At 41.0% G+C, this 13304-nt stretch overlaps 1 protein-coding gene and 1 pseudogene across 2 annotated transcripts in view; both read left to right on the top strand.

The window, feature by feature from the left end:
- Nucleotides 1-13304, top strand: part of LOC311620764 (nuclear prelamin A recognition factor-like) — an 869153-nt pseudogene that overhangs the window by 169663 nt on the left and 686186 nt on the right. The gene's annotated exons all lie outside the window — the stretch shown is intronic.
- Nucleotides 7420-7983, top strand: LOC311623420 (succinate dehydrogenase [ubiquinone] cytochrome b small subunit, mitochondrial-like; the record flags this gene model as incomplete). Its single annotated transcript, XM_084885401.1, has 1 exon — nucleotides 7420-7983. The coding sequence occupies one exon, from the start codon at nucleotides 7420-7422 to the stop codon at nucleotides 7897-7899; it is 480 nt and encodes a 159-aa protein (XP_084741527.1). The 3' UTR covers nucleotides 7900-7983.

The raw sequence follows: 13304 nt of genomic DNA, 5'->3' as shown, positions 1-13304 counted from the left end.
CCAGGCCATGGTATTTTGTGGAAGAGGTACACTCAAGGGGCCAAAAAGCTGGATGTGGCTTGCAAGCTGCAGTTTGCCAACCACTGCTATAGAGGAACTTACCATTTGTCACCTTGAGATGACTTTATAGGGTAAAGATGATGCTTTGTTCTCTAGCATGTTTGAATGACGACATGGGAGGTGGCTGGCTGGCCCCCTGATTGGGCCCAATGCGGGGACCAGCCAGGGGAGAAGGGATTGTGGGAGGTTGGCCAGCCAAGGGGAAGGGCTGCAGGAGGTTTGCTGTGGGAGTGCACTGACCACCATGGGGAAGTCCCTGTATTGAGCATCTGCTCCCTGGTGGTCAGTGTGCCGCATGCATCACAGTGACTGGTTGACTGGTCATTCCAGTCGTTCAGTTTTAACGGTCACTTAGGCCTTTATATATAGAGATATTTATACCAAATCAGTCAAACTTAATTTGAAGTTTTGTCCTCAAACTTTGCTTATACATTTTTGAGAGTATAATCCTTAAGGCAAGTTATATTAATAACTCCAATCATACAATTTAGCTCATATTTTCAGCCAAATAAAATGTGTCTATTTAAAGAAATAAAAATATGTGTCTATTTAAAGACATACACACAAATATTAGCAGCTTTATTTGTAACAATCTAACACTGAAGCAACTGAAATAAATGTTCATCAAAGGATGAAAGATACACAAAATCAAATCCATGGTGTCCCAATTATGGCCCAATTAATTGATTATCTGTCTAGACTTAGTGGGACAAATGCAGGTGACCAGGCGTCAGCAATAACCCCCTATTCCCTGGTACTTCAGTGTCTAGACAGCTGAGCTGAACCAAAACACATGACACACAAGACAGAATTAGTATGCAATCACACAGGCTTTATTTACCTACTAGAGGCCCAGTGCATGAAATTTGTTCATGGGGTGTAAAGGTTGTCCCTCAGCCCAGCCTGCACCCTCTCCAATCTGGGACCCCTCTCACAATCCAGGACTGCTGGCTCCCAACTGCTCATCTGCCTGCCTTCCTGATTGTCCCTAACTGCTTCTTCCTGCCAGCCTGATCACCCCCTAACCACTTCCACGCCAGCCTGATTGATGTCTAACTGCTCCCATGTCAGCCTGTTTGCCCTCAACTTCCCTCCTCTGCTGGCCAACCCTGTCCTCCTCTGCAGGGTTGATTGCCCCAACTGCCCTTCCCTGCAGGCTTGGTGCCTCCCAACTGCCCTCCCCTGCTGGCCATTGTGTCCCCAAGAATCCCATGGGGGCAGGATCCTTGACAACATGGGGGCAGCCATCTTGTGTGTTGGAGTGATGGTCAATTTGCATATTACTCTTTTATTAGACAGGATTCCTAGAGGGTCCTAGGCTCCAGCAAAGGACACCCAGCAATGCACACTGAAGGACAGACAAGGAGGATAGAGACAGGCAGGTGGACGCAGTTGGCTCAGGCTCACACAGTAGAGCAGTCAGGGGCTTGTCTCTCAGAGCGAAGTGGAATCCTCCTTTTATTGGGCAGGAGACATCAACTGAAGATGGTCACTGGCTTATATGGACTGAAGTAAACAACTTGGGTCCTTATCTGTGTTGGCCAGACAGTGTGCCTTATGCGAGGAGCAGGGCGTTTACACTTTAAAGGCTCATGCTTTTACATCAAGATAGTGGGGTGTTCATTAATTTTGGAAATTACAGAGTATTGGGCTTTCCACACAGCAAACATTTCACACAATTATTATTTCACATATTAGAGGGTTGTTTTTATGACCATAACATTATTATAACATACAGGTAACATGTTAGCATTATTGCCTGTCTTATTTTCTTCATAGCATTCATTTATCACTCTATGAAATTTTCTGAGTTCTCTGGAACATATCCGCTCCTTAGAATTTGTACCTTATTCAATTTTTATTAATTGCTTAGCACAGTGCTAGGCACAAAGTAGTTTTTTTTAAAAAATATTGTTTGAATGTCTGTACAAATGACTTATAGTTATAATTTTGTTTTATGACGATTTTATTGTTTTTCCTATAATTAAGTAGAATTGTGTTCTAAGCTGCTACATTTCCTGGAAAGAGTATTTTCTCAGTAAGTAACATCATACTTTCGAGTGAGTTAAATTAATCTCAAGATAAATTCAGTGCCTTAACAAAGCTGCATTACCAGATTTACTAAGAGGTAACTCTTCTAAGCATTATCTTCATTAATTTTCTCTTCTCATTTTCCACCCATAACTGTCAAATGCTGAGGGTTTCAAGAGACCAATGTGCTATTATTAAAGGCTCAAAAATATAATAAAATATAATAAATTTTGCAAATTACTCGGCAAAATCTGCTTCCTGGCAGGAACTAGTTATAGTTTTAACACATGTTTTTGAGCACTACATACTGAAAGATGAAACGGAGGGACCAGAGACCGGGATGCCAGGACACAGGCTTTATTGGAGAGAAGATTACCACTGCCGGCTGCCTTCCAGAGGGGAAAGAGGAAGAGGGCCGGGGTGCAGGCACCTTTTAAGGGGAGGAAAGAGAAGGGATGGGGCTTAGGGCACTCAGCACAGGCTGATTGGTGGTTTCATGTAAGGCACATGATTAGGGACCTAGGGATTTAGGAATCGGGGGCTTAGGGTATTTGGCAGATGCTGATTGGTGGTTCAATGCACAGTCCAGCTGCAGGTGGAGTTTATATCATTCTCCGTCCATCAGTTGGAGGAAGGGAGGATCTATCACATACATATTAAAATCATAGCATTTATAAATACAACCATCTCTACAATAGGGGTTATATAAATAAATTACACATTTTGTGACTAACCTCATATACATGAAATTTTAAAAATGAAGTTCTTTTATAAAATACCAATTGATAAGATTTGTAGTTCAAATAAAGTATGAAAGTTGTTATAATATAGTTTAAACAACTACAGAGTGCCCCCCCAAAATGTATACACATTTTTATGGAATTGTATTTGCAATTCCATTTTAATATTCTATTAAAAGTATTTGAAAATATATAAAGTTTACGTAGAGATTAATGTGTTTTTAAATTTATTTAAAAAAGAAGTATAATAAATATGCCCTAAAAGCATTTATGCTAACATTTTGTTTTTCTGGTTGTCTGCTGGAATCGAAGAATGAATCCATGGACAGAGGGTAGTGTAGCAATGGTGGAGATTTATTGAAGAACAAGTACAGACTCCCACATGGGGAGAGGAAAAAGTCCCACAGAATGAACTCCCAAGTGGGGAGGGGAAAAAGTCCCACTGAAGTCCTCTTCCCTTTGGGTTATAAATGCTGCAGATTCTGGTGCCTTGATATGCCCTATGATTGGTCACTATTCCCTTAGATTGGTTACTATGGTAACTCCTGGGCTCAAAGGTGGAACCTCACAAGCGACATGTGAGGTTCTCCCCTCTTCTTCCTTATTGTTCCAATCCAAAAACTCAGTATTACCATCTTGGGAAAACACTTTCTTTTACATAAATTTAAAGTGATATCGTCTAGTAATTCTCTTACATTTTCTATAAAAAAATCCAGATTATTACAAGGTAAAGTAAAAGATTTGAAAAATGGTACTGTTTTATATTTTGTCTTCATCTATTTATTTTTGTATATTCTTCTTTTAGAATTTGAATGATTATATCATCTTAATTTGTTTAGAAGTTCAACAGATTCTTGGAAAACTATTCAATTTCAAATAGATTTTTTTCTATTCCCTAGTGGAGTGAATGATCTCATTTTTTTTTTTAATAAACAGGACAGTGATCTTATATATTAACTAGTAGATGAGAAAACAGAACAATGTTCAATGTTTTATTAAAAATTACTTGTTTAAGAAATTTTCACCATTATAAAAGTTTAGCTTAAAAACTCTTTTTATAGTTATTAACTTAAAGTTATGATCAACTCAATCATTTGTCCTCTAAAAATCCAAGTCCTACAGCTTAGTTAATTTTTAATGTATTCTTTATAGTCAGTTATAAACCCAATTATTCTGTAATTTACAATGTATTTTCCTACTGTTGTAGTGTACCCCCATCTTACAAAGGACACCTTAAAAAGTCAAATTATGGAGTCGTTTATTAAAAGTCAGTGGCATATAAGTCAGCAAAAGTGCTCCAGATCTCACAGCCCTGAACAGCTTGCCACATCTGGCATATATTGGCAGAATATCACAAAGGTACCAATTACATTTTTGGTAGTGAAGTATGGTAGCAATCATCTCAGGTAGAAACTGCCCCTTTAGGCCTGACTCTACCAGGATCAGGCCTAAACGGGCAGTCAGACATCCCTCAGGGGGTCTCAGATTGGAGAGGGTGCAGGCTGGGCTGAGAGACACCCCCCCCCCCGTGCACGAATTTTGTGCACCAGACCTCTAGTTTAGGATAATTGTGCTGTTCTGATTCCAGGAAGAATGTGCTTTGATGACCAGTGAGATCACAATCAATGGGACATTCAAACCATCATCAATGGAGTATTGGGATAGCATACATAAGTTCAGAAAATCAAAATAACTATTGTTTTAGCAAATAAATCAGTACAGAACCCAAACAGCAGTTTCTACCTGAGATGATTGCTACTGTACTTCACTACCCTCTTTCCTGTAATTCTATTCTAGAGGCAGACAATATTTTCACAATATATGAACTGAATTCTCTAATGTATGCTTTGATTGAAGCTTTTCAAAATACATTTGTGGAATTCATGCATAGTTTTGTTTTGTTTCTCAAATGTGAATTAGAACCAGCTCAGGTGCTTTTGAAAAACACTGATTCTGAGGCACTTTACCTGATGAATTAAATCAGAATCTAGCCATTTGTCCCAGGCATTGGTAGTTTTTAATTTCCTCAGGTGATTCTAATGTGATCCCAGTTCTGTGAATCTCTTACTGAGTAGTATTTAAGCAACATTAACATTTATTGGGGATGGGGAGAAGGCAACTATCAGGTTTTAAAACAGTTGGTCTATGGTTGGTGTGAATTTTTGCATTTTCTGATCAGTTCCCAGGTTGCTGTTGCTGTTGGTCCATATTTTATGTATCAAGGAAATGGAACAGAGAAGGTTACTGAGAAAGAAGAATAGTTCCTGATCTTTATGTAATCAGGAAGAAAGAGAATGGAAAGGGAAAGGGAAAGGGAAAGGGGAAGGAAAGGAAGACCCAATAAAAAGTGAAAGCTAGTAGATACAGGAACAGTCTTGAAGGTCCGTGTTAGTTTTTGTATTTACTAATTTACTATTGAATGTCTACTATATGTGGAGATTAAGTTATTCTAATTAGCTTTTGCTATATGTTTATGTATGGGAAAGCTCCTGAAAAATAGGTTCTGCTACAAAGGATTTTTATTTACATCCAATGCATATATTTTGTTCTTTCTAGAAGAATTGTCAATGACCACAGGAGCCCTCCTCAGCACTGCTGCTCTGAGTTGTTCTGAGTCCATATATTCTTCTAAAATCTCCCATTTGACTATGGCAAGCACAGGGCAGGTTCCTTCTTGAACACTGCCCACTGTACTAATTGTTGGAAACTTAGTCCAAGAGCACAGGTCAGTCCCCAGCATGGGGCAGATGGGAAAGCCAAGGGATGTTGTGGATGTAGAAGAATGAGTCTTGATTGCAGACAAGAACAGCCCTCACAGCAAAGTCCATACAAGCAGGCAGCTGGACACTGGCTGGTACATACAGACCTTTTCCATAAAGCAGTATCAGTGTCTGTACCCACAGCTATTCTCTGAGCAGCTGCATGCTGCCCCAGACTCACCACTTTACATTACAGCAGCACCTGAGCTCCCTGCCTCAGCAGCTGCCCTAAGCTCTCTGGCTTCAGCAGCTTCTCCTGTCTCCCCTGCCCAGCACACTGGCTGGTTAACATGGCAGCTACATCTGAGCCTCTATGCACTCTTAGCCTTACATTGTAGCAGTGCCAGCTCTCAGCTCCATCTGTGCTCTCTAGCCTCTCTTATTCACACATGGGAGCTACCTCCTCTGTGCTGCCGCCTCTCTTCTCTGAGCTCTCTCCAGCCTCTGCCCTTTTTGTGGTCAGTAACCTGCATATTACTCCAGAGACAAAGAAGGCTAGCTGCTAACGGTGACATCAGTCATTTGGGTTACAGGAGGGCACAGTGTACCGTGTGTCCTTGCACCTACTTGGTATCCTGGCCAGATTACGATTCTCAGGCTCAGAGGCTGATAATAGTTCCCAAGTTCAGGGCAGCCTTGATCAGCTGATGCACTCTAAACAGTGTCCCATAAGAGTGTGTGTGTGTGTATGTAAATATATATATTTTAAGGCTTTGTTTAACTTTACATGGATTTAACTCTTGTTCACGCTCACTCTTTCTCAGCCCAGCTTTTCTCTGGTATCACAACAGAGCGGTCTCTAGCAGGGCAGCTGGTGAGAATTGCTTGTGTAGGTCCCAAGAGAAAGAAGCAGGTGAGGAGACTGAATAGTGAATGGTTAGCTGGCAGAAGGCACCAGCAGTTCTTGGCTCAGATTCAGAAATTATTTGAGTGTAGGCACTTCTTCTATCAACATGCTTTGGTGGAAATGGTTGCCACCTGCCCCTACTCCCAGGGGTTAATTTTCCTGCTGCTTAGTCAGTTTATATTTCAAGAGGCTGTTAATGTCGATAATACTGACAGTGTGGAGGCCTGCTCTTCCTGCCCAGATGGTGGCTTCTGCCCATGAGGTACAATGCACTTAGGTTGGCAGTCCCATGCTTAGCAGTCAGGGTTCCATAGACTCTGGCTGTTGATACTGTCTGGTGACAGGTGCCCAAGACAAAATGAGATCAGCATGCCCCATAAACACCTGCAAAGGTTGACACATAGAAATGTCAGCTTGGATTTAATTTTAAATATAATAGCATTACTGTTCAGGAAAATTACAATCGTTTCCTATGATAAAAACTGGAATTGAGTCCCGTACACCTTTCTTTCCTGCCTCACACCTGGGCTTGCCTAAGGGCACCGGAGCACCACCGCTCACGGCGGCAGGGCGGCCAGGACTCCTTTCTTTTGCGAGGGAACCTGGCGGAGCAGGGACATCCTGCGACCACCCCGCGGGGGCCTGGGGCCTGCACGTTAGCCTCGCTTCTCCTCGCCCCATTCCGGCCCCGCACCTGTGCGGTGAACTGCTCGCCGCCATCAGGCCCTGCAATTCCGCTTAGTCCGACTCTCCCCGCTCCGCCATTGTCCACGTAGGGCTCGGGACTTCCGGTCACGTGCCTGCGCGAGTGCAGTGGCAGCATGCTGACTTCCGACTTCCGACCCACCCCTAACTTCCGTTCTACCAACCGTTTTCCTTTTCACCAACTGTTTTCCTTTCCTTGTTTTCCTTGGCGCTGTGGCAGGAGGTGCCCTGGGACTGTTTTCGGGTTGCTGGGTGACCTTGAACCTTCCGGAGCGAGATGGCGGGTGTGTGGAGGCTGAGTGCCCGCTGCGGAGCCCATGGCGGCCGGGCTCTCCTCCTCCGAACCCCGGTGGTCAGGCCTGCTCACCTCGCAGCCTTTCTCCAGGCCCGCCCCGCCCCGGAGCGGCGCGGAGCGCAGCGCATCCACCTGTTCCCCCGCCGCCCTGCCGGCTCCAAGGCTGCGTCTCTCCGCTGGGCCAGTGAGAGGGCGGCCAGTGCCCTGCTCCTGGGCCTCCTTCCCGCGGCCTATCTGTGTCCTTCTCCTGCGGTGGACTACTCCCTGGCCGCCGTGCTCTCCCTCCACAGCCACTGGGGCCTGGAGGAAGTTGTCACTGACTACGTTCCCAGGGGCGCACTGCAGAAAGCCGCCAAGGCGGGCCTCTTGGCTCTCTCGGCTGTCACCTTTTCTGGGCTTTGTTATTTCAACTATCACGACGTGGGCATCTGCAAAGCTGTTGCCATGCTATGGAAGCTCTGACCTTCTTGACTTAATATGTTAAAAATGGATTGTACACCTCTTTGCTTCTGCTCTGTCACGCCATTCATCTCACAATAAAGAGGAAATAACTGATGAGTCCGTTGATAAGTCTCTTCTCCTAATCACCTGGCAAGTTGTAGAATGTAATCTGTGAGGAAACGGTTTGAGAGGAATTGTATCCAAGAAATTGTGAGACAAGAGTTCCACATTCTGGCGAGTGAATGAGCTTGTCCTCCAGCTTCTCAAGACTCACAATGTAACTGAACATTATATATGAGCTTTCGCATTTTAATTTACCAAACTCTTAAAGGGAACTCAGCTTTATTACTGTCAATACCTAACCAAACTTCTTCTATATTTGCCCTAAGAATTGTGGAGAGAGGAAAAGCTATTAATTCATAAGTAAAGACTGCAGAAACTTATGCAGCACTTAATGTTTAAAAACTTTACCCCTTTGTTAAGTTGATACCAGTCACTGGTGGTTATATGTCTTTATTTGTCTTAAAGTTAGGAATTGCTATTACTATCAGGATACTTCACATTTCTAATTTCTATATCCTGGTAAAAAGAGCCTGAGAACTTCTGAATATAGAGAAGTTTGATGCAGAGGGAAGAGGTACCCCTGTAAAGGTATCAAAATATTACATGTTCTAAACTGAGACTTAACTCCACAAATATGTTCATTTTATTTGTTCCAAAATAATATCCACTAATATAAAACTTTAAATAAATTGTTACTTTTCCCACTGTGAGAATCTCAGTTGTGAAATGCATTCTGTTAAATTAAAAAAAAAAAATTCTGTATAAAAAAACCCAAAAAAACCTGGAATTGATAAAATGTGTGAATTCAAAATGTCAAAATTATAATAAAAGGTTATGCAATTTATTTTTCTTACTTTATATTATTGTTTTATGTATGCATGCATATATAGTTACTTAAATGTATAGATATAACATTACATACCTAGGTGTAAAGGTGTATTTATATATTCATAAAATATAACAAATTAATTATGTTACAGAAAACTGGAGAAGAACCAAGCAACACTTAGAGAGATGGAGTTACATCTATTACACATGGGCCCAGAGGAAAATGTCTCTAAAATTCTGGACCGCAAACATGGAGGACCTTTCCCTATTTATATGTTTTTACCTTCTTTGTCTCCCAAATATGCGGTGTTTCTGGCCCTTTTGCAAGTTCTTAAAGAGGCCCTATATGCTGGGTGGGGCCTTGAGACCTCAACCAAAGGCCTGGCCTGATGCCAGCACTCATAATTTTGTTCAGGGAAGGATTAATGGCCTCTCTGAAGTGGGAGTAGTCTTATTTTCCTTATTGTTTAAGCAAGCATTTACAGAAGCCAAATAACAGGGTTAAAATTTCAAACAGCAGTTTTGATATAAGACGGATGTTTCAAATATATATGTCATTATTTTACAATATCTACTTTGTCTTATCTGGCACTCATTTTCTATTATGATTTTCAAGTATTTCTTGTCATTGAACTTGTGAGTAATTAATCCATTTCACGTATACATAAAGTAGAATTCTTTGTTACTATTGAAGAGGAGGAGCTATGTAGAACAAAAAGACAAATTAGTTTACACAAATATATACAAGCTTATATAAGAGAGCATTAGAACCTTAACAAGCATCTTGGCTCTGAGGTAAAGAAGAATGGTCAATTATAGATATTGTAGCAAAAACATACATTGAAATGCATGGGTCCATAAATATAAAAGTTCTCAAAAAAGAGACTCTGACCCACAGACTTTTGGGTCAAATTATTCAGCACCCTCCCTTGCTCTCTGGCTCAATGTATTCCTTTGTATCTGGTAAAGTAGGAGGAGACAAAAATTAACGCTTCTAGCAGGATTTATTTATGTGTAAGCTTTTCTATTATGAAAGTGCCTTTTAGCACTCACATGTGTACACAAAAGACAAGGTCCTACTATTATCTGAATTTGGGACAAAGGAAAGGAGACAATTATTGAGGAACTGCAGACTTTGCCAGCAACTAATTGCACCAACAATGTGCTTAACAAATAAAAATTCAAAAGGACATTTTTAGCAATGCTCCAAAACACCTATTTCAACAATAGGAACAGACAATTACAGTTTGGTTAAGCACACATTAGATAATGTAATTTAATACACTAAAGTGTGATCACTATAGCTGCCACCATTCCTTTCCAGCCGTTTCTAGTAAAGAGAGCTAAATAAATAAGATAATGCTTTTATATGATCTGGCTGTAGTGTCTTTAGGGAGAACTTTAGAATTATAAATGACAGTGGGGTCTTTAGGGAGATCATCCTGGTCTTTAGGGAGAACTTTAGAATTATAAATGACAACTTCACAGGAGGAGAATAGGCAAAGAAGAGAAGAAAAATAGGGGTAAAACAAAATGTAAATTAAAAGCAAGTATACAGAATTCATGGAAGAAGGCGGTGGATTAAGTGGGAACTACCTGACATTCTCCCAGGACCAAACTGGAATTACAACTAAAATATAGAAAAATTGTCCTGAATAAGCAACTGCAGACTAGTTGGAGAGAAGTGTGATACCTAAGGGCATAAAGAAGAGACTGCATAGAGACTGGTAGAAAGTGTGGAGGTGCAAGAGGGCTGGCTGTGCTCCCACATGTAGCAACTGGGGTTCTGGAGGTATATCAGCTGTGGAGAGTCCTCCTGAAAAGTCTGGAGTCTAAATCCCAAATGAGAATGCCCTGCCCAGTGCACTGGAACTGGGAAAGATGCCCACTAACATCTGGTTGTGAAAAGCACTGGGGGTTTTGTCCATCAGGGACTGATAGCTAGATATGCAGATACCATCTTCAAGAGCCAACACACTAAATTTCATTAGCAGCCATTACCTTGGGCTCTAGCAGCTGGAGGGCAGAGTAGACTTGGCAGGGAGAGAGCAGAGAAGACAACCATTGGAACCGTTGTGCAGAGTCATTCCTCCCTTCTGTAGAAAATATCTTCCTCAGGCAGAACTTTCCCATCAATGCAGCTTTTGCCTGGAGAGAAGAAATTGCTCCACTGATTGGATACTCTCTGGCTCTATCCTGTGGAGTTTATGCCCAGCCAAGCTCTATAAGAAGAAAGTGAGCAAGAGGCTCATTAAGTGACTGAGACTAACAATCAGCCTGCAGGCAGAGGTGGATCTCAGGGGGCTTTGAGTCTTTGTCTCCACTGATTCTGGGCCCTGGGCCAGGAAAATCAGACCTTGGTATACAGCTTGCTCCTTGCCACATGCTTTTATCCCTAGCAAAGGAAGCGACAGGATATGGATCCCTGATAGCTCTAAACTGGGTACTCAGGGTCAGTCAAAAACAGCATCTAACATTGGCCTGTACCAGAGACCCTCTGCAGAGGCCCCAAAGCAATAAACCCAGTGGTCAGCTTCAGAGAATCACAGAGAGGATCCAATAAGCTCCATAAGCAGTATATCCACTGAAATACTGAAATATGTTGATAAGCTCCAGACCCTCAGAGGAGAATTCTTCTTCATGTGATAATGAACTGCACAACAGACTGCATGCTATGTTGGGGGTTGAACCTCATTGACAGCCAATCTGAGATTCGAGCCCACACAAATATGAGCCAACAGTAATTAAGACTCAATTAGCAAAGGTGGGCCCATACAACATGCACAGGAACATTTTTAGAGCACCCAGGACTCGTGATCAGAAAGATTGTGCTGCTGGGACCCACAGATCATCCACTACATAAGACCACATTGCCAAGAATGGGAGTCATAGCAGATCTGCCTACAACATAGAAACAAATCCAAACAGGCAGCCAATATGTAGAGACAGAGAAACAGGCCCCAAATGAAAGAATAATGGTATTGTCCAGAAGAAGAGCTAAGTGAAATGGGGATAAGCAATATCTCAGATATAGAGTTCAGAGCAATGTTTATAAGGATGCTTAACATCATGAAAAAAATATATAAGGTCTATGAAAAATGATGAGTCAGAAATGAAAAATGACATAGTAGAAATAATAATACACTGAAAGAATAAACAGCAGATGAGAGGAAACAAAGGATCATATCAATGAATTAGAAGAAAGGGCAGAAAAAAAATCATTTAATCAGAGAACCAAACATAAGTAAAACAATTACAAAACAGGACAGTTTAAGGGAGCTGTTGGACAGAATGAAATGTATCAATATAAGCATCTTAGGAGCTCCAGAGGGAGAAGAAAGTAAGAGATATAGAAGCTATTTTATTTGAAGAAATAATAATGGCAAAAACTTCTCCAACCCAGTGAAGGAAGAAGTCACACAAGTTCAGGCAGCACAGAGGATGCCAAGCAAGAAGAACCCAGAGGCCCACACCTAGACATATCATTATTAAAATGCCAAAAATTACAGACAAAGAGAGAATCTTCTTAAAAAATATGTTTTTGTTTATTTCGTAGATAGGAAGGGAGGGGGCAAGAGAGATAAAAACATTAATGATGAAAGAGAGTCACCAATCTGCTGGAGACCCAGCCCAAAAACCAAAGAGAGAATCTTAAAGGCAGCAAAAGAAAGGAGAATTTGTTACCTACAATGGAGCTCTTGTATGGCTATCAGCTGATTTCTCATCAGAAGCTCTATAGGCCAGAAGGGAATGGCATGAATTGTTCAAGAATCTGAAACCAAGACTAGTCTCTCCAGCAAGGCTATCATTCAAAATAAATGGTGAAATAAAGACTTCCCATACAATTTTTTAAAAAGGCTAAAAGGATTCATCACCACCCAACCAGCATTGCAAAAAATATTAAAGGGACTGCTGTAGTAATATGAAGAAATACTTAGGCATAAAGATTTAAAATGGCAATAAATAAGTACCTGTCAATAATAACCTTAAATGTAAATTGGTTATATACTCAAATCAAAAGACATAAGATAGGTGAATGGATAAGAAAACTTAACCCATATATGAGCTATCTACAAAGAGACCCACCTCAGAGCAAAAGATTCACACAGGATGAAAAGTAAAGGGATGGAAAAATGTTCCACACAAATGGAAATAATAATTAAAAAAGAAAAGCTGGGGTAGCAATACTAATATTTGACAAAATAGATTTCAAAGTGAAGGCCATACCAAGAGACAATAAAAGTCACTACATAGTACTGAAGAACTCACTCTAACAAGAGGACAGAACCCTAGTAAGCATATATGCACCCAATATAGGAGCACAAAATATTACCAAATCAGATCCAGCAATATATTAAAAACATCACACACTATGACCAAGTGGGATTTTTTTTCCCAGGGATGCAAGCTGGCACAATATTTGCAAATCAATAAATGTGATATAACACAAACAAATTGAAAGATAAAAATCACATGATCATATAAATAGAAGCAGAAGAAACATTCAACAAAATGCAGCTATATATATATATATA

Source organism: Pipistrellus hanaki (assembly GCF_964339955.1).
Source record: "Pipistrellus hanaki genome assembly, chromosome: 1".
NCBI classification, from domain to species: Eukaryota; Metazoa; Chordata; class Mammalia; order Chiroptera; family Vespertilionidae; genus Pipistrellus; species Pipistrellus hanaki.
Note: the sequence above shows the minus strand (reverse complement) of the source record. Positions and strands in the feature narration are given on the sequence as shown.